General features: G+C 41.0%; 1 protein-coding gene across 1 annotated transcript in view; it reads right to left on the bottom strand.

The window, feature by feature from the left end:
* Positions 1 to 2256: 2256 nt before the first annotated feature.
* LOC121714685 (sphingomyelin phosphodiesterase 4-like) overlaps positions 2257 to 23164 on the bottom strand; it is a 33392-nt gene continuing 12484 nt past the window's right edge. Inside the window, exons 6-9 of the mRNA XM_042099678.1 lie at positions 15270 to 15491; positions 5151 to 5258; positions 4556 to 4684; positions 2257 to 2786 (exon numbers count right to left, since the gene is read on the bottom strand). Coding sequence (XP_041955612.1) covers positions 2310 to 2786; positions 4556 to 4684; positions 5151 to 5258; positions 15270 to 15491 — 936 coding nt within the window. The 3' untranslated portion in view covers positions 2257 to 2309. The remainder of the gene's footprint in view (positions 2787 to 4555; positions 4685 to 5150; positions 5259 to 15269; positions 15492 to 23164) is intronic.

Genomic DNA, 23164 nt, shown 5'->3' on the forward strand with positions numbered 1-23164 from the left:
GTACAGCCACAGCATATTCTGTGTTATAGCTATGAACACACACAATGGCTCGTTTAAAAGGTGAGACTTTAAGCTCTCGGTGGGTGCAAACCGTGTATTTCTACACGCCTCTGTTCCTGAGAAATCCCAAGCTAAACAGTGGCTAGTTTTCATCAAAATCGCTGTTTTTTTCTAGAAATGGAGATATAACGTCTTTCATGAAATATGAAGTGTTGCCTGTTACTTACTTGTGTAAACTTTCCGGGAAGTGATCAGCGAGACTGCCACCTAGTGATAGACCCACGAAAATGGCCTGGTTTTGACCTGACGTGCATGCGTCACTGATTCGACCCAAAGAGGCAACCGAGTTATGATAAATGTCCAGATAAAATGTCCAGATTGTGCGTTTTCATGAGTTTTCGATCGTCATATATTTCATTTCCATTAATCACAGAGTTCCCAAAATCACATTTAAGGTGTGTTAGAGTGTCTAGTTTCGTAATTAAAAAAAAAAAAGCTAAAAATGTAATATTACGTTTTTGGCACTCAACGCATGGGAAGGAAAAACGTAATATTACGTTTTTGGCACTAAATGAGTTAATGTAAGAGGTTGTAATTTTTACGTTTTTATCATAATACAAAGATGTTTTTTAATTTGACAGGCTATGTCCAGTGGTTCTAGTGGTCTATGCAGTTTACTGCCCCCTCCTGTTTACTTCTGTTACTCTCTGTTACCCCTGTTACTATATGCCTTTCTATCAATAGGCTATGCTGGTGACACAAATAAAATCTCCTTTGGAAACCAATGGCTCACGCCTTACAGTATCAAGCGGACTTAAACTGCCATATCGTGGCGAAAAGTTGTAATAAAATTCACGCAGCTCCATGAGTCAAGAAAAGCGCGAATGAAGTAGCCACTTCTAAATGGACCCACTACACAGTAGCTTAAGGTGTGTTGCTAAAGCATCCATAATGAAATGAAGGTGTCATTGTTTGGATACTTCACACACACTTTTAATTTCACAGACTACAACTACCAAGCTGGAATCAAAGCACATCGATTCCCCTCTCACACCCTGCATGCACTTAAAACAAAATAAACAGGCGTCTCAGTCTCACGCATGTATAGGCAAAACTGTATCAGACCGGTGTAACGTTGGTAAATCTTCCATTGCACAGAATGATTTTTGTAGCACGTGCAACAAATGACAGTCGAAAGATACAATTACAGTGCTGCTATCAATTTGCTTGGTATAACCGCATTTATAGTTTTCTACAAATGCAATCAATCAATGCCTCCATCACTTAACCAACGCTAACGGTAACATTACCTAGGTCCTTATTGATATTATAAGATTAACGTACCTGCAGTAAAAACCAAGCATGTCCGATAAACATCCTCAGATTTATTTCGGCTTCAAGAAGAAATGGGAATTACATTTCATGTGAACATCGTCCTATCCTTATTAGACGTTCTCTGCGGTAAACTACAGTCCTTGTAGGAAGCGTCCATTGTTTTTCCAACCTACTTTTAACTTCCAACAAAATTACGTCTCACTGCAACGATGCGCCATCTAGTGGACAAACGACTACTTATCGCCAATACTGGAAATGCAGCCATGATGATGATGATGAATATTTATTTTGGCTTTCTTTTAATCCTACTGAATTTGTAATTATGTATCGGCCGTTCTAATACCGATAGTATGTGGGTGTCTGTGTGTGTGTGCATGTGTATATGTGTGCCCCGCCATCTACAGTCCAATGAGTGTACAGTCACTAAATGTACACATAACCTAATTTTTTTTAGACCCCCCCATGGATGAAATTCTACGAAACTTGGCATACCCCCAGAGAATGCCAGGTCAATCATACACATAACATTTGGTGCAGTTCTGAACATCTTAACTGAAGATAGGGGCGATTAAAGCAGAATAATATTGCATTTTCATTTTTTACCGGGGGGGGGTGCAAATCACAAATGAGTCATTATGGGCCAGGTTGATGTGGGCCCTTGAGACCAACATACCATAAAAGATTCTTCATCCTCAGTGCCACGGTTCAGGTAGTTATTTAGGAAAAACTGCTTTTTTTGGGGCCCAGCACGGGGGGGGGGGGGGGGGGGGGCGGGGTTGAGTTGCCCCCGGGGGCGAAACGAAATTTTTCCGTAAAAGTCTAGTGGGGCTACATACCCACCAAATTTCATGTGCCCCGGTGGTTCGGTGTCCCGGGTATCGTTGACCAAAAATTCAGATAGTAGATGACGGGGGGAAAAAAAAAACGTTGACAATCCCTATATGACCGCTTCGCTAGCGGCGGTCATAATTATTTTATTTATCTACAACAAAATAATGTTCTTTGTTCATTGTTGCTTCCCTCATTTGAAATGATTCTCCTCTTGCCACACGATCGCGAGGTTGACGCACCAGTATCAAACCCGTAGTCAGTCGTGGCACCACCTGGAGCACGTGTTTGTACTTCCTGCTCCAGCGGGACAATCTGGGACTCAGGGGATCCAGCACAGTCAGCAGCATCACCACCAGGCCGCAGAGGAGCAGGGGGTTCGAGCAGAGCGCACAGCCCAGGACGTACACCAGCAGCAGGGAGAGTAGCGTGCGGTAGCTGGCCAACACACGCAGGCTGACGCGTGGCACCTGCTGATGCTGTCGCTGCACTTGACGCGGCCTCACCGCCACTAGGCTCTTCCGGATCCTTTCGCTTTCGTCAAGCGGGCAGAGTAACAGGTGTCGACAAATGCTACCCACCAGGTCTTGCCGTGAACACAGGACCACCATCTGGCTCCCAAACTAGTAGAATGACAAGGCAAGGTAAAGCAATCTTATTTATATAATACATTCCGTCCACAAAGGCAATTCAATGTGCTTTAAACCTTTGGTAAAATGGTAAATAGTTTGGTCCTTACTCTTTAAACTTGTAGCACTTTTCTCTTTAGGAAGTTCTTTCCAGAGCTGAACTGAATTTAGAGATTCATAGACAAGCAGCAAAACTATGCAATCAACTCAGTTACTGGAAGCCAGTACAGGGATTTAAGTATAGGATTGATGTGGTCTTTTCTTTTGGCTTTCATGAGAACTCATGCTGATGCATTTTGTACCACTACACCTGGAGTCACTTGATTTTGTGTGAACTACTCTGCCTGTGGAAGGTCTATGACCGAAAGCTTGCAGATTTGAAAAAAAAAAAAAAAAAAAAAAAAACTATTGCACAGATCTGAGTGTGTGGATTTTTCACCTTTACTGGATCATCACTGAGGTATAGTTGCCAATGGCAATAATATAGTTATTATAAAGTTCTACCGTTGTATGTTTCCAGTATTTGTGTACGCAGAACACTTGGGTGGATCCCATTTTTGCCATAAAAAGACAGATGTTCCCAGAGGTGATCAAAGTTATCAATTAAACCACCATGACCCACAGACCAAAGACAAGTGTAGGCCCATGAACTCTGTTGACCAATGGAAAATGAAATGTGGCGATTTTCTAGGCTGATTTGACATGGAGCTATACTCTCATTCAGGCGTAATAATAATCCAGTCACTAACCAATTTGTCTGCTGCAGCTCAACCTTGTTACTGGAAGTTAGCCTACGGGGACTATTTTCAAGTGCTGCATGATATCATTGTGCTGCTGCCTCCATGGTTTATTACGCTGGAATGAGAGTATAGTTTCATGTCAAGTCAGCCTAGAAAATCGCCACATTTCATTTTCGGTTGGTCTTATATATGTATAAGTATAAGTATATGAGGGAAATTTGGTCTCTGCATTTATCCCAATCCGTGAATTAGTGAAACACACTCAGCACACAGTGAACACACAGTGAGGTAAAGCACACTAATCCCAGCGCAGTGAGCTGCCTGCAACAACAGCGGCGCTCGGGGAGCAGTGAGGGGTTGGGTGCCTTGCTCAAGGGCACTTCAGCTGTGCCTACTAGTCGGGGCTCGAACCGGCAACCCTCCGGTTACAAGTCCGAAGCGCTAACCAGTACACCTTCTAACTTGAGAGGAGACAAGTTTTAAATAGGAAAATTACCGTAAATCTTTTTTAAGTCATTTTTAAACGTGATGGTAGCAGGCGAGATGCTAATGGTCTAATCCGATTCAATGATCTATGCTAGGCTAGAGCTAAAAGTGGTATCGCCAGACTCAAAGAATGGCTGGATGAACTGGAGAAAGGTAAAAATCAATTGTTTAACTCAAGGGGAGGTGGAAAATGAGTGTAATTCCCCAAATGGTGGAATATCCCTTTAAAATCTTATTTGATGTGCTCTGAGTGGGTCTGGTCATTTTGATCCCGCATGAACATGAACAATGATTTTATTTATTGGCATTGAGAGAAAAGGCAGGGTATTATGGAGTTTTTCCAAAATAAAATGGACAATGGCAGTGAGGGTGTATGATAATGTTATATTGAGTGTTAAAGGGATACTTTGATTCTGGCAAAATGTTTTTGATGAGGATTGATTACAGATTACACAACTTTAACCAAGGACTAAGAGAAGGCCTGTGAATTACTTCTTAAACCTTGTAAATTGGTAGGCCTACATGTAGACTTCTCACCTGTTTGTTGATATGTGAGGTAATCCAGGCCATAAGCTTCACCAGAAGAGTGCTCTCATAGCTTCTGACAGGCTGAAGGTCAGGGTCTCCTCCATACTGCACCCTGACCCTGCGCACTTCGTTAATAATCTGTAGGATACATAAGAAGGCCCATTTGAAGCACAGAATAGAGGACAACAATCTGTCACAATATACATCTACTAAAGTGTAAGGAACAGTTCATATTGAAATGCTTGGTCTGTTTATAATGAAACAACGCAATCATTAGTCTATGCAGTGGGCTTTATTCGATAACAGACAGAAGTCTGAGAAGGCACTAGTGTACACACACAATGGCTGCATTGACTGTGTCAGTATTAAATAACATAGATGTGTATTTTTTTTTATTTAAAACAAATTAAGAATTGTCTTTTAAAATATTTGCTGACACGGAAGTATTCACCAGAAATTTCCACTAAGAGTTTAATCTACCAACTTCAGTTGCATTTAACCTCTGGTTATGGTCCCTTAGAAATCAAAAAGTTGATTAGGTCGTAATCGATTGAGAATTCGTCTGGTGTCAGCCAGGCTAGCGTAGGCCTACTCCCAGACTCACTTGCATCCGTCCCAGGTCAGTTAGAACGAGTCCGTTCTCTCCCTCAACACAGTCAGGAAGCTCCTCCTCTTCCTCCACGGCTCCAAAACTCATCATCTCGGCACTCAACTGCAGGATCACCAAAAGTTATTAAAAGAGGTATTCGTTTTATTATGAAGTTTCTGAGCAACGAGCAAGACAACTCCCTAGTGGAATGGTAGCCAGTACAGTATCTGTGCAATATCTGTGCAAACCTCTCCCCCGACACCTGACGAGATGTGCAGGTGACAGATGCACCTATGGCCTGGACAGGTGCACTGCAGGTGCTGTGCAGTCGACAACAAAACACAGGTGGTGCATTGAATGTCTGAGCACACAGTAATGTATAGTAATGTAACACTGTATTGTAGAAACTGTGTTTCTGATCTGGTACTGGCTATACTGAATAGCTTGTGTAACACTTAACATGGACTGTTAACACTCAATATGATCTGAAGAAGTCCAGACAACGACTCTACTCCCTTCGTCAGCTAAGGAAATTCAAAGTTTCTACATCCATCATGAAGGCCTTCTACACTTCAGCGGTTGAGAGTGTTCTAACTGGTAGCATCATCACCTGGTATGGAAACTCCACAGAGAGTAGTGCGCTCAGCTGAACGTACTATAAGAACTCAACTCCCTGCTCTACAAGATATTTATTCCAGAAGAGTACTCCTAAGAGCCCAAAAGATTCTGAAGGACTCTTCTCATCCTAACAATGGATTATTCCTACCGCTGAAATCAAGAAGACGCCTATGTAGTCACAAAGCCAGAGACTCAGGAGAAGTTTTTATCCCAAGGCCATCCGAACTCTGAACTCACACTATACTGACTTTGCACACATTCACTCCTCAGCACTCTCAAACATTCCCCAACCCTGAACTGACACTATACTGACTTTGCACTCATTCACTCCTCAGCACTTATGACCCCCCCCCCCCCCCCCCCGCCCCCACACACACACACACACCTACATGACTTTTAGCACTTTTACATCCATCTCCCTATGCTACAGACCTTTTATTTATTTTCTTATTTCATCACACGTCAAAACACACACACACACACACAAATCTGACTTTCTCCAACTTTTGCACATCTCCATGGAACTTTTAATTTATAATTTTTGATTTCTCCTCCATCTATCTACCCATGTCCTTGATTGCCTAGCCTTTCTGCTCCCCCCCCCCCTCCACCCCCATCCCCAACACACTTACATCATCACTGTCATCACCTCACATACATTGCTGCACACTGCCCCCCCCTCCCTACAGACACAGCACATTGTCTTCAGGATCTTCTCCAACACACATCCTCTACATACTTACAGCACACTGCCCCCACATACCCACACACACACTACACACACAGTCACTGCTCCACTCCCCTCCCGCCCACACACACATCTTCACTGTCATCACTCACATACATCATACATACAGTACTCTGCTTGTAATAGGAAGTCCCTTGTAATAGTAAGTCCTACTTGCAGTACACTGCCCCCCCTCTCCCCTACATACACAGCACATTATTTCATGAGGAAGCTTCTCCAACACACATGTTGCACACTGTCCTCTCCCCACATACACAGCACACTATCCCATCTCCCCTGTCATCCCCCCAACACACACACCAAGACCCCTGGCAGTTGGGTTAGCCCCTTGAGCCGTGGATCTGCCCAAGGTTTCTTCCTTAGTAAGGGAGTTTTTCCTTGCCTCTGTTGCTCTTGGGCGCTCCTTGTTGGTGCCCCCCCCAATCCCAATCCTCCCCCACCTTTCTTATGTAGCCCTTGCCACTTAATCTACTAAACCCCTCTTCTACTGCACTTTTTACCCCCCCCCCCCCTCTAAATACAACACAAAATACAGAGATGTACCCTGCTGAGAATGATAGCTAAATATAATCCAAAGCCCTTTCTTGCTTATTATAATTTCAGTGATGACATGATTTAGTACTTTAGGTAAACAGTGAGGGCTCTATCAAGATGCTCAAAAGCGCGACGCATAGCGTATTCTCATCACGATGCAAAGCGTATTCCTACTCAAGTTTTTTGCCATGCCCGTCTCTTTTATTGAGCAATGCGCTTAGGGGTGTGGCAATTAACAACCTAAGGTGTGGTCCGGTAGCCTAGAAATCTGGACGCACCAGGAAATGTAGCAGCAGGAAATGTAATTTGCAGCCAGGGTAGTCTAGCAACTCTCCGTTGGCTTGTGAGCTGGAAAAATCAAACTTCGATCAGGCCAATCACATCGTGTATAGAGTCGGTGGGCGGGCTTCACATAATGATGACAGAGTTGCGATGGTTCCGCGTGAATTCCCTGCTAGTCTACTTGAAAACAAAGATGGATGCATGTTGCTGGCGAACAGCGGGACTCGAGTTAAGCTTTTTTTTTAAAGGGGCACTTGGCAACTATTTCAACGTAATAAACCCGTTTAGAAATCATTTGGATGGTTAAATGACCTGTTCCGGTGAAAATGGTGACTTTCCCCGCTGCGCCTAGCGTCCCCAGGCGGAAAACCAACCTTGCAACATTGAGACTACCGTCCCGGAAAGAGAAGTGAGAAACAAGAAACTCGTTTTAAATCGTGTTTCTTACCTTGTAACATCCACATAGTTCTGCCAAACTTATGCTAACAGTTCACTAGCTTGTAAACAAATCCATGTGCTTTATCGTTACCTTTTCCCACAGTTTGAAATAGCATAATGCACAATTTCTCCAGCAGAGGTTTCCCTTTAAGTTGGCAAAAGTTTGATCAACTAGCCAACTAGCTCCGCTGGTGGGAAAATGCATGGGACTCATGAGTTGTAGCGCTATCCTATTGCGTGACCTGAGTCACAGACAGGACGACTAGAGTCCATTTGTCCACATATGGACCCTTTCAAGAGAGTTCCATTATCAGCATCATAGTTGGCCCCACAAGACTTCCTTTTTAACATTCCATATGTTATCTTAATGCAGAGGAAGTAGATTGGGGCCCAAATAGAACGTTCAAGCATTGTTTTTGTTTTTATTGTTGAAAGGGTCTATAATGCTTTCAATAATATTGACTTCTGTGACCCTGTGAGGTGAGATTAAAGGTTGTTATATCAAAGATAGGGCTTGGACTCAGGCATACCTTGTACTAGTGTTAATTTTGTCACCTATTTTTAATTTAGTCTTAGTCTTAGTCTTGTGACGAAATGTGCTTTTTAGTCTTTGTCATATTTAGTCATTCAAATATCATTTTTGTTAGTCAAGTTTTAGTCGACTAAAAGTCTCGTCATTTTAGTCTAGTTTTAGTCAAAAGAAAACTAAAGGTATCTTAGTCTTAGTCAGTTTTAGTCAACACATTTTAGTCTTTTTTTTATAACAAATTATTTCTGATTACCATTTGAGTCAAATAGTGTTTCACACATCTCAGTTTTCCAACAATATTGTGTGTCCACAGGGCTACTCGTCTGTTATAATTACTCATTCTGATTTGTTGTCAGTCAGTTACAGTTATAGCTCGGCTGGGATTTGACCATAGACAGTAAAAGATTTGACTGGACCACTGTCATACTCGTAGACCAGTGTTTCTCAAAGTGTGGTCCGGGAATCACTGGTGGTCTGCAAGCTATCCCAAGTGGTCCGCGAGCAGACGTGGTAAAATATAATATAGATGAGTTGTTTGCAATATTGAACCAACTTGTATGTAAAAACAGTTCTGCAACACTGTCTATGTAAGATATGCCAGTTTAAATCATACAGTATGAATCCACACAGTAAGCAAAGTGCAAAGACAATAAGCAAGGTGGTTCAGTGAGTAGGCCAATAATGTAGACTAATTATAGGCTACTGTTGAAGTAGGTCTAATCTTTTTTTTTTTTAGCTAGGGTTAGTTAAGTGGTCCTGAAACTGAAAAAGTTTGAGAAACACTGTCGTAGTCCAAAGTATTAATGTTTTACTCCGTCTCGCTAGATGGCGATATGCGCCCAAACACAACACATTCCCCAAACAGACTCTCCATCTTAGCCATAGCTAACTTGCTAGCGAACTTTCCATATTAGCTTACTTGCTAGCAAACTTTGCATCATCAGTCTAACTAGTTAAATAGTTGACATTACATGATGAACATTTTCGTATGGACATTCTGGTGGATGTTAATTTGTATGAGAGAAGCTTCAACTTCTGGGTATGTAGCATTGTGGCATAAAGCTTAGGTAATTATTTTGCTAACTCTGGCAGAAATCTCCAGTGTTCTTGTTCCATGTAGTTTCGTGTTGCAGCCACAGGGTTGCAGCAACAGCACGTAGACTAGCCTACAGGAAAGCTGTTGCGTTTGAACTCATTCGGAATATTTTGAAAACGTAACAGCTAGATATTCTGTCTTCTCATTTTGTAGACGAAAATGAAGAGAGATTTTATCTTAGTTTTTATTTCATGCAAAACATTTTAGTCTCGTCTTTTTTCGTCAACAATAATGCATCTTAAGATAGTCTTAGTCAGTGTTTCAGGACAATACTGCCGTCTCGTCATCGTCTCGTCTTAGTCATTAAAAAAAAGGTCGTTGACGAACATATTTCCTCTCTTCTCGTCTGACGAAATTAACACTACCTTGTACACTCTAAAACAAATTTGTTAGAAACAACACAAACTGTGTTGTTCCTATCTGGTCATAGAGATGTGTTAGAAAAACAACAAGTTGTGACATTTTCAACACATTTGTTTCAACACATTGACTGTACACTGTGTTAAAAACAACTGAAGTTGTGTTATTTTCAATACATTCGTTTTAAGAGTATAGTTACGTAGCAACGTCGTAGCAACACACAGGCATGTCAAGATTGTTGCGAGTAAGCAAGTACCTCTAGATTCAAACTAAGGCTGCAATAATTCATCTATTCATTGATTAGTTGTTAACTATTGAAGATGACATGATGGATAAATGGAGTATTTTACCCTTGTGTATTTTACCTCTGATATTAACATCAAAAGTATGTAACTTTGGTCAAAAATATGCAAATGCTTCTTTTACAAGCTCATTTACAACCATATTATGCTGTGGAATAAAATAGTCTATTTTAGTAGATATCTAGCGCCCCCTTATGGTTATGTGGCAAATACATGAATAATTAAGTGAGCTTTTAGCTGATTGCTAACACTTTATGATAAGTGTGCATGAATTAAGTCATGATTTGTGCATTACTTCATATCTCATGAATCATCAGGAATTGACATGAGTCCATAGTCTCTCATGTGACCTCATGCATGAACAACACATCAACTAAAGCACTAGGTACAGTGGGCACATCATTATGAATTATGATTTATTAAGCATAAGATAATATGGATTTTTGTATATTGTCCTAATAATTCAAGAAGTTGTACATGTATGAATCCATCATAATTCATATAACCCTGAATTGAATTCCATGAGAAGTGATGACCGCATTTCTGGCAGGAAAGGAAGTCATGATGATCATATTTGTTGCTTTTGCCTTACCGAAACAGATATGCATGCCAGTCATGTATCCACCTGCTACTTCCAAAGCTCCAAAGCTGCTGTCAAGTTTCCTATTGTGTATCAACAACACTCAATAACAGTTTATGTGATATGTTAATCACCAAATTTCTTCCCTAAGAATTTGACAACAGCTAGTTGTAGAGTAGGCTATTCAACTGGGAGTTTTACCCCAGGTGACATTTTTCTAAAAGGTAAGAAAATCTCTGGTACAAATAGATCAGGCTCAGTATAGCCTAATTATAGACTCTTACATTTTAGCTTGAATAGATTTATTTAATGAAAGTATGCTAGATTACTGTGTATGTCATTAGCAATGGCAAATGTTATGTAAAAAAGATACACAAAATAATTTATTTCAAAAATTAGTTTTAATCAGAATCAGAATCAGCTTTATTGGCCAGGTTTGCGTACACAAACAAGGAATTTGACTCCGGTTAATCTTTGCTCGCAAGTACAACATTCACATAACATATAAGGATAAAAAATAAAAACATAAAGGAGTAAAAAGAATAAAAACAGAACAGTAAGAATACAATGAAGGAAGTAGAAATGATGTCTATGTAGGGGGGGGGTCGCGTCCTTGTTGTCCCTGTCAAGGGTGCCAGGAGTCGTGGACCCCTCAACAGACACAAGCAAGATGTAATATACAGTTGAAAGGGTGGGGATATCTAACCTGGCAATAGCCAGATGAATTTCGCTCCGCCTAGCTCCACTCATCCATCTGGAACCGATCCATTGAAGTGTTGCTTCAGAAGGCTGGGCCTAATCAAAAAATGCTTGCATATGATTGAATAAGCCACTTGTCCGTCATCTATTGACGTGCTACTTCAACCACTCACATCGAAGCCAACCCGTGACGCTAATAACAGACTCACAGTCGCTTCTACGCTATGTCACATCTATGAAACTCCCGCCCTGCGTCCTGATTGGCTAAACCATAAAGTTGGTTGGAGAAATCACTCTCAATGGAAGAGGTCCCAGATGGATGTGAGTGAAGCTAGGCGGAGCTAAGCGGAACGACATTCATCTGGCTAGGGTCAGGTTAGGGGATATCAGCCTTGGCCACAAACGTAAAATGTGCATTCCATGCAAACAACATTAGTATCAGATTGAGGGGTCTGCAGAGATCACAGTTGAACATAACTCCCGCCGGTTGGGTCATGACTGGATAGCAACAGGCTCTGTATGTTATCTGACCTAGTCCTTTTAGGTTTTTTCTCCCAAACTCCATTTTTGAAATAGCGCTTTCTGTGGTCATAATGCTGTGTATGAGAGAGTTCAGTGTTGCAATGTTCACAGAAGCACCAAGGTCTTTTCTTCAGTCTTAGGAAACTGACAGCTTCATAGGCGGGCAAACCGTTCTTGTTTCATAGACGCGAGCTGGTCTCGCGAGTCCTTCCTTATAACAATGACCTTGCATGTGATTGGAGGAGCCTGACATGCCTTCGACTCCTCGTCCAATCACATGTGAGCTGCATGACCCATACAGCAGTACTTGCAAGACGAGCATATAAACTAGGCCTGTCAAACTCGATTCCTTTTAAGGATCCGGGTTATTCTGAGTCACTCACTAAACTGATCCGGGTTGAACGAGTCACTTGAGTCACTTGAGTCAGTATTGCTAAATCGCAAAGAAATTCAGTCCTACGTTCAAGCAGTGCCGTGGGGTGCTTCATTTCGTTAAGTGCCTTCTCATGTTGGATGTGGATCCTCCATGATTTGAAACCAGGTTTTTGTAGCACTTGCATTTAGCCTTTAGAGTTTTGCTCTCCTGGTCAAAGTGCATCCACACATTGTTCATCTTTTTGGTGCTCATGTTCAGAAACTTTGATCTTATTGACAGAGAGGGTAGCCTATATTATAATAATTAATTATTTGTTGTTGTTTTGTTAACAATAGAAAAGTTTGCCTAGGTCTAATGCTACTCTGCTACAATGTTTATTACCACTACTACTAATAGTAGGCTACTAGGAATCTATTCTAATAAGTATTATAGGCTGCTAATACTAGGCAACTAATATTACTATTAATCATGGCTATACTGTTAGGTAGCCTAATATAATATAATATAATATAATATAATATAATATAAAATAGCCTAATATAATAGCATCAAAACCTCCACCCACTCACGGGAAAGAAAGCAGTTTGAGCCAGACTGTTTATTTATTGTCTTAACCTAGCCTAAGCAATTGACTTTCAATGTACACATAGATACAGGAACGTAGAAATGCCCTGCAGTGAATAAATTATTATTATTGTTATTATTACTACTACTACTACTACTATTCTCATTAGGCCTATTATTATTATCACCTTGGCACGAGTAGAAACTAGGCTACTCGCTCGTCTACAGATCCACTCATGTAGCCGGCTGATTCGACTGACTCGCACTCATAACAACATAACGTAACCGGTCCGCCCGGCTGATCCAAATGACCCAGGCAGGCTAGCCTACTCAAGCAACTCCATACAGAGCTTGCAATGTTTCGGACTGTCTTCGCGACCTAATTGCATTTTAAAGTAGACTATGCGTGCAGAATATATGTTATTTCAGAAGTGAACGCATGGCTTTTGTTGTGGATTTTCTTTTAACCTTGACGAGGAGTTACTCGCTCCTCTAAAGATCCACTCATGACAACGTAGCCGGCTGACTCGCACTCATAACAACAACGTAACCGGCCCGCCTGGCTGATCCGACTGACCCAGGTAGGCTAGCCTACTCTCCATACAAAGCTTGCAATGTTTCGGACTGTCTTCGCGACCTAATTGCATTTTAAAGTAGGCTATGCGTGCAGAACATATGTTATTTCAGAAGTGAAAGCATGGCTTTTGTTGTGGATTTGCTTTTCACCTTGACGAGGAGTTACTCGCCCCTCTAAAGATCCACTCATGACAACGTAGCCGGCTAATTCGGCTGACTAACACTCATAACAAGATAACGTAACCGGCCCGCCGGGGTGATCCGACTGACTCAGGTAGCCTACTCAAGCAACTCCATACAGAGCTTGCAATGTTTCGGACTGTCTTTGCGACCTAAATGCATTTTATAGTAGGCTATGCGTGCAGAACATATGTTATTTCAGAAGTGAAAGCATGGCTTTTGTTGTGGATTTGTTTTTCACCTTGACGAGGAGTTAGGCTACTCGCTGCTCTAAAGATCCACTCATGACAACGTAGCCGGCTGATTCGGCTGACTCGCACTCATAACAACGTATCCGACCGACCGCCCGGCTGATTCGACTGACCCAGGTAGATACTCAAGCAGCTCCATGAGCGTGCAGTTCGGACTGTCTGCACGACCTAATTGCATTTTAATATGCTACATCTATACACCAAATCTAATTATGTCTAGGCTACATGCAGAACATTGAATGTTATTTCAGAAGTGGAAAAATGGCTTTTGTTGTGGAATTGCTTTTCACCTCAAGGAGGAGCTACTCGCTCTCGCAGATCCACTCATGACAACGTAGCCGGCTGATTCGACTGACTCGTACTCAACGTAGCCTAACCGGCCGGCTGATCCGACTAACCCGGATGCCTACTCAGCCGCTCCAATCTGAGTCTCATGGTCTTTGAGTCTGCAATGTTTCCAGCTCTGCGGGAAGTTAACCAGTTATCTCGGACTGCCTGCTCACTCAGTCGTTTGAGTTAATTTGTGGAGTTGTGGTTGCCTACGAAATTGTTACATTTTTGGCAGCTACGATGGCTAGGGCTAGGAGGCTAGCTAATGTTGCAAGAGGTTTGTGTGTGGCGCTGTTTATCGTTTTAGATTGAATTGTAGTAGGACTCAACTGATCCGAGTTAATGATACTAGAGACTCGCGACTCATGGGTTAATTTAAAGACACGGGTGAAAGATCCGAGTGAATAAAGCTCTTTCTTTGCATAAACATGTTCCTGGCAAATGTTCATTTCCTGTATAAATTCATTCATGTCCTTGATGGTAGCCTAATAATAGTGTAGTAGCCTACATAGGATAACAATGACATGAATATAAAGCATAATATGAATAAATATATATATATATATATATATACTTATTATTGGGGTTTACATTTATTATGAGACAGGGTGACCAATAGTGACAGATCTGCCAACCAATCACGAGTGATTTTACTTGTTTGAAAGTTGTGGTTTCATCCACTACTGAGTAAGGATATTCTGGCCAGGCGCGGTTTCGCTGCATTCATATGCTAATTAGAGCCATTAGCACTATGCAAGCTCTCACTCATATTTTACAAAAGTTTTGTTAGGTGGTGTGACGGAAATCAGTAGGGGATCATACTTCATTGTGACAAAATCAACCACGTTAACTTCTACAGGTATCATTTGTGGTATCAAAATGCTTCTAAGGTCATACAGGTTGTGTAATAGTGCTATTGATTATAAATCATGATTTTTGGTGTTCTACAGTGTGTGTGTGTTTTCTTTTCATAAATATCACTTGTATGTTGTGCAATACTGTGTATGCTGCCTGTGGCCTATGTCTACTGTATATGCACTTGTCTGCATTTGTATTGTTATTTATTTCTTTGTAAAGTAGCTACATGTGACAGCACTGGAGTCCAAGACGAAGTCCCCTTTGAGGCCAATAAAGTGTATCTTATCTTACCTTAAAGATCTGACAGAGGAGAAGTTTGGCTCTGTCCAGAAGCTCTGTTGTATTCAGGATAGATGTGTGCACTTCATCTCCCTCATTTCTTGACACTGGTGTCCCTTGTGATGGGAAGGAGAACCATGCAGGACAAAATGGCCATATTCTTGGCTGGGTAGCGAGGGAGGCCTGGTTGACAGAACACCGTGCCTGCAAAATCTTCTGCAGCAGCTGCAGCACCTGCAGGAGTAAAGAGGCAGCATACCCTAGATTATTATCACTTAGGACAACATTTTTGACCTGTTTTGACCTGTTTTGAGCATTGAATGGACACCCGAAGTAATACAGTTGATTCAGACATGTTTGTTATAGCTTACTTTATTTTCATAACTTTCATTATGCAAAATGCATCCTATTGCTGTTTGCAGTGCCACATACCCACTTTATGAATATCATCTGTGCTTATATTGTCTGTATGATGCCTGCATATTGTATCCAACATTTTCTCCAAATAACATGTGTAGTGTGTTTTTCTTTGAGAGCCACCAGTGTCCGGAGTCAGACATTTATTTCATTTACTTGACCAATAAAAATGGAGCCATGTGATTTTGAAAGTTTAATGGAGAGTACCACAATTTGAGCTCCTTGAGAGGGATGAGAAATGGGCAGGATGGGCGTTAGCAAGGTGCATTAATACTACTTTATGTACAGTGAATGCTGTATGTTTTATGTGGTTCATGCTCAATATGCAATTGCCAGGTCTTCAAAGCTTTCCCATGCTGGGAGTTTGTGTCACAGCCACACCAGGCTCTGCGCTAGTCACACCCACTTCTAACTCTCCTCACTGTCGTGAAGTTGCCGCCTCTTGGTCTCACTCCCCAATCTGCAATTAGCACCTTCCCTACTGATAGTGCCTTCATGCCAGCCGTAAACTCGGAGGACCCGACTTAAAAAATCCCGATCTCCGAAAAAAGTGTGTTCATGAGATCAGCTCGGAAAGCTCCCTAAGTCTAAATTTCCTAACCCTAACTTGTTATGACAAAAAACGAATGTCACTTAATGACAGAAGCGTTATGTCATAAACGTTTATGACATATTCATGACAGTGTCATGTCACTCTTATGTCGATACTGTCAAGTGTAACCCTACGTTATTAGAACTGCTTACTATGGGTGAGCAAGAAGGAAAATGTCTCGGCCAAATGTTTCTATCTGTAATGTTAATTTAGTGATAAATTATATTTTGCCTATTTATCATAGTGACGTCAAATCGGGTCAGTGTGAAAACTTTTGAAGCAGTTCTTCTCACTGTAAAAGCAGAGGTAGACCTTTGTAATTTTTGGTACATAGCTAATTTAGATATACTTATGGGGTGGGGGCTTGCATTTCTTTAGAGCTCCGCCATCTTGGTTTGTATGAATATTAAGTGACATACATGTAAAAGGACAGTTGTCATTCCATAGCATTTATCAGCGGTCTGTAGAAGCATGGCATCGAGCGATTTTTGTAGGTTGTGCGAAAAAATGTGAATGGTATTTACACCCACTCGATCGATTTGTTTGCCAACCTAAAAAAATGCATTGAGCATCATCGAGAGGTTAAAGGGAATTGGATTGATGGTTGTGAGAGAGACTTTGCCGTCACTTCTCTTTGTTCTTCATCGTTTTAAACCTACCAATAGCGTGCAATGTGGATAAGCCAGTTTGTGATTGGTCCCGGCAAAATTGTAACAGAAGCCGCAGAGAAAGATGCACAGGTTTCCAGCCTGAGATGCAGGGCGATAAAAAAAATTGCTGGGTTTACTAAATAAAGGTAATGGGAAGGTACACCAAGGCGGGGACTCTGAAATAGAGCTGGGCGATATGGCTAAAAAATAACATTATTGCGATACTATTACGAGTCTATTTCACAATATAGGATATATATCTCAATATTTTTAATTTTATTCTAAACAAGGACTTCATGAATTCTCAATTTCGCCCTATGATGTCTTAAATGTTTGATGCAGTAGGCTAGGCTAAATCATACCAGGCCAATCCCTGTAAATTACACTGTATCTGCATTAAAACATTCTTGGTTATTCACAGGTGGTTTCTATTTTATATTTGCACGTCATTTTATATTTGTATGTAAAAGCAGGGGAGCATAGCCTAGTATGAAAATTTCTCATAGGGATAAGTGTGCACGCAAAATGTCAACACACCTAAATAGGCAAAAAAATAAATGTATGTACCCTATTTTCAGAGCATTCATCAGGGCCTGTTATTTTGCTTTATCATTCTGTCTTCTTCTTTCCCTACCTTCTTTGAAAGGCCCCTCCGCCTGTCCATTCTTTAGGATAAATTGTTAACTCACTTCTATTTTTGAATGGCTTCATGGTTTTAGTTAACTTTCTAAATAAAGTTAGTTTGTTTCAATCTGTCACATTCACACCACATCTGTCATATTTCTCTATATGAATGATGACTGTGGGGTGCATTCCTTAATTACACTGTAGCAAGATTCTGTGATTTTCACAGCTTCACTGCTGTTTTCGGGAGAAATGTGTACTGTATTTGTGAATAAGTATAAGTATATATACTCTTTTGATCCCGTGAGGGAATATAGTATGTTACTGTGGCTTCGCTATAAATTATGGTCAAAAGTAGTCAAACTACAGTAATAAAATGTTGCTGCGAATCATAACACCGTAGGCTAATATAAATCTGACTCCTCCCTCACCAAAAAATCCAACATGGTTTCCGACATGGTTTCTTTTTTTTTTGCACATAAATCCAAAGTTAAGCTATTTTATCAGTATATTTTTAGATTTCTGGCGAGAACTTATCCAATGGTTTGGTTGTTGCAGCAAAAAAAATGTCTAGCAAGTTTCCAATGCGTACAAACCGACAACTAGAACTACTTGTTGAGTTGACTAAAATCGCTGCTAATGAACTAGCAGCTAGAAGCTAACATTCCCAATGATTCTCTATGGGTAGCGGTTAGCTTATACTTAGAAATCAATCTCTTAATTTTTAACTTATCCCATAAATCTACACTTCTGTTAATTTGTAATGATTTACTGCAGTAAATTATCAGTTTGTGATTCAAAAACATCAACTAAGCAGCATAAAATGCTATAAATTGTCTCTGTCTCCTGTTTGAAATGTCTCATCCAAAGCTCACGGGAGGTCATGTGTAGCGCTCTGATTGGCTAGTAGCCTGCTACATGCATGCAGTGACGTAGACCTGGAAAGGATGGTCCCATATACATGGATTTCTATGGAACGTCACGAAAACATGCGCAACTAAGAGGCAGAAAGCACCATAGAACAGCATAGAGCAATGCAAAAGAGCAAAGAGTTTTTGTGCTGAAAACTGCACCAATTCGAAATCACAATGGTTAGAGAATGTTAAATATGTTCAATATCCCTAACGGAATGCATGTCTTCGCCAAAAATGACAAAATACGATGTTATATTAATAATCCAAATGAACGTCAAACTTTGAAATATAGTCGAGACTGTTAATATCATTGAGACAACAGGGGTATACAAAAAAATCAGATTGTAGCTTACAGCAGCCGACTATTTAGGTTAAGTTTATAACGTTGTGGACGGCCACCAAGCGTCTTCTGCCTCACGGCTGCGCGCGCATCTAGTTTTGTTGGTAAACGGGAAACCCGTGTATAGGGATTGTCAAAGTCCCCCCCCCCCCCCCCCCCCCGTCATCTACTTCCTGAATTTTTGGTCAACGATACCCGAGACACCGAAACACCGGGACACATGAAATTTGGTGGGTATGTAGCCCCACTAGACTTTTATGGAAAAATTTAACCGTGGCACTGAGGATGAAGAATTTTTTATGGTAAGTTGGTCTCAAGAGCCTACATAAACCTAGCCCATAATCACTCATTTGTGATTTACACCCCCTGGTAAAAAATGAAAATGCAATATCATTCTTCTTTAATCGCCCCTATCTTCAGTTAAGATGTTCAGAACTGCATTACATTTTATGTGTATGATTAACCTGACATTCTCTGGGGGTATGCCAAGTTTCGTAGAATTTCATCCATGGGGGGGTCTAAAAAATGTTTATGTTATGTGTACATTTAGTGACTGTACACTTATTGGCCTGTAGATGGTGGTGTTGAGTAAAGGGTTGCTGGAAGAGGATATTGTCTCACACGCACTCTTTCTAAAAAACCCACATACATACATCAACACACACACGTACATACACATGCACACACACACGCATGCACACACACTCACAACCACAGGCACAGACACACACATCCACACACACACACACACACACGGACGCACGCACACATACACACACAGACAGAAACACACACATGCACACACACACATCCACATACACACAGACACGCACACACACAAACAAGCACGCACACACACACACACACAGGCACGCACATACTATCGGTATCGGCAATTTGAATGTCCGATACATTATTACAAATTCAGTAGGATTAAAGGGAAACCAAATATTCATCATCATTTGGCTGCATTTCCAGTATTGGCGTTACGTAGCAGTTTGTCCACCAGATGACGCATCGTTGCAGCGAGACGCAGACGGCTCTGGCAAGACGTAACTTTGTTGGAAGTTAATCTAAAGTGGATTGGAAAGACAATAGACGCTTCCTACAAGGACAACACTGTAGTTTACCGCAGAGAACGTCTAATAAGGGTAGGATGATTTTCACATGAAATGTAATTCCCATTTCTTCTTGAAGCCGAAATAAATCTGAAAATGTTTATCGGGCTTGGTTTTTACTACAGGTAGGCTACGCTAATCTTATACAATAGCCTGGGACCTAGGTAAAATAATGTTACCGTTAGGATTGGTTGTGATGTGGCCAATATGATTATTGGTGTATTTGTAGAAAACCATAAATGCGGTTATGCGGTTTTCTAATGGAAAATATACCTGAAAGATAACCTGTCTATGAAGCATCCTAAACAGGCTGGGACATTTCTGCTTGCTAAATAGGTTTTTCTGCTGTTGATTCGCTCACAGTCCTTGGTGGCCCTGTCAGTGCTTTGTAAAATGTTGCATTAAGACCACAAGTCTCAAAAAGCATCTAGCTAACGTTCATTCCCAAACACCTATTAGCTACTTCAATCCTCTATTTTCAAAGGTGTTTCGAGCATGGTTCAAAGTAAAGTAGACTAACTTGGGCTGAGACGACGTAATTGACTACATAATTTCGTCAAAGTGAATTATTTGTGTCAACTCGTCACAATGTAGATTTATTAACACACCAGTGATGATCTATGCTACATCTCCATTTAAACCAAATGTTTTAGAGCGCACTTTGATAGATGTATCCAGGGCAGGGCTGTACCTGTTGCACGTGCTACAAAAATCATTCTGTGCGATGGATGATTTACTAACGTTACGTCTGATACAGTTTTGCCTATGGCTATACATGCGTGAGACTGAGACGCTTGTTTGTTTGTTTGAAGTGCTTGTTTAGTAGGGTTGGGTATCCGATACCGGTGCTAAATCGATACTTTTAAAACGGTGCCGAAACGGTGCTTTGTTTTAAAATGTTTTAAATTAAAATGGTCTAAAGCATGAATTGCTTTTTTAATTATTGATAAGACAAATCTGAACATGAAATGTAACTGTTATATTCAATTTACTATCAATATCTCATTGCTCCTACGAATAATACATTTAAATGTTAAAACAGATTGCCATGCATGCACACACAATGGTAGGCTAAAGCTCTGCTTTCTAGTTTATCCAGTGTAGGCGGTTTGCCATAAGGTATGTTAAAACCGCTTTCCATAAAACTGCCAGGTCATGGACATTTGCAAGCAAGCTAATCTAACAGGGACTCTACAGTTAATTCAGTGTGTTCCCAAATGCTTCAAGAAATGTCATGTCTTAACCCATAACACGCAATAGTTTTTAACATGTTAGGCTACATGTCGGTGTTGAAGTGTTTAGATTCCCAGCGCTAGCCTAGTAGGCATTTTAAGAATTAAGAATTAAGAAGAGTAAGAATTAGAGGAGGCTGAAGAATAGGACGTGGAGGTGAAGAAGTATAGGAGGAAGAAGAGGACGCGGAGGTGAAGAAGTGAAAGGGAGAGAATGACAAGGATGAGGTGAAGTTAGAGGAAGAGGACAATGAGGAGCAAGAGGGGGAAGAGGAAGGGGAAGAAGAGAAAGAAATAGCCCTTTTACAGGCAAAAAAATCAGTCTACATGTGGGGATATTGTCATGTCAGGCCGGAATACGGCATTCCAGAATATATTTTCCCCGGTGCCTTAGACTAGGACATTGCATGTGATGTAGACGAAATTTTGAGAGATGACCCGATGTAGACTGCTTTGTTTTGTCTCATTGAAATTGCTATTTTGTGTTTTGACTTGGAAAAACACACTTGTGTTTGTTTTGATGTGTGTAAATAAACACCAATACTTTGTTTTGTTACAGCATGTTTGGATCCCTGTATGTTTACAGAACTATGACAAAAGTATGACCTCAAACTGACATAGTCTACCTTGTGCACAGAGAAAGCAAAAGCCAGATGTGTTTTTTATTCATACCATCAGTGTATAGTTGGCACATTGTGTGCTTACTATTGTGATGGCTTGTGTTTGCTGTCTGATACGAAAACGACATTTTTATGAAGGTGTGAAGAGTTAAGCAAGGTGTGTTAGCTTTAGCAAGAGAACTACAGTGTTTTGCTGATTGGGTGAACGGTTTTCCTATTTGTGTGTAGTTTTGCAAAAAAAGCCATAGTTACAAAAAATGTGCTTAAGCAATCAGAAAAAACTGTAAAAAAAATCTAGAAGAAACACTGGACACACGTTAACCGTTAACTTACAGTCAGACTCACAGGTTATTCAATAACCCAGCAGCTCCTAGCATACTGAAGTATGTTATGTATATATATTTCTTTTCACCTGGGCAGACTGGTCTCTGTTTTTCTTCTGTGTTAGCAACACAGATAAATCATTCACTGGTCCCTAACTCATTCCCAGAATATTTCAGCTTGATATTGTATTTGAGAATGTTTCTAGGGAGGGCGTCCTGTGCTGACCTCACCGAGTCTTCCCACGCCATTATGCAGTTCAGAGTGACCAGAGTGTTTGCCCAGCCCTGGCTGCCTCGACTGATTCACACCGGTAGCCCCTCCATGTGGCTTACAGTACAAGCAAGCACAAGTACTTAGTGTAATTACTAAGTAGCACACAGTATTTCACTGTTCCCTTTCTTTAGTTGAATTGAACTTGTGTCAAAGTACAATTTTAAATTAATTTTAATTTTAGTACAAAAGGGGCAGCCGTTGCCTACTGGTTAGCGCTTCGGACTTGTTACTGGAGGGTTGCCGATTTGAACCCCGACCAGTAGGCACGGCTGAAGTGCCCTTGAGCAAGGCACCTAACCCCTCACTGCTCCCCAGGCGCCGCTGTTGTTGCAGGCAGCTCACTGCGTCGAGATTAGTGTGTGCTTCACCTCACTGTGTGTTCACTGTGTGCTGAGTGTGTTTCACTAATTCACGGATTGGGATAAATGCAGAGACCAAATTTCCCCTCACAGGATCAAAAGAATATATATACTTATACTTATTTCCCCTAATGTTGTTGCATACACGCTTGGATTAGTGGCATTGCAGTGTATTTTCAATATGTACAGTTATGTGCAGAATAATGTGTTATCAGCAGAGTTGGGTTGGGACGTCACTATCATATGCTCCAACCACGGCAGCCTCCCTTGCAACAACACAGGAGGCGAATTTCACTCTAATAGGCAAGGTAATTTATCACTAAATTAACACTATAGATAGAAACACTCACCCGAGACATTTTCCTCTTAACCATAGTAAGCTGTTTTAATAACTTATTTGTGCAATTCCTGTATTTGTTTTCTAAGCTGATCTCATGACCACTC

Source organism: Alosa sapidissima, chromosome 8, assembly GCF_018492685.1.
Source record: "Alosa sapidissima isolate fAloSap1 chromosome 8, fAloSap1.pri, whole genome shotgun sequence".
Taxonomy (NCBI): Eukaryota; Metazoa; Chordata; class Actinopteri; order Clupeiformes; family Clupeidae; genus Alosa; species Alosa sapidissima.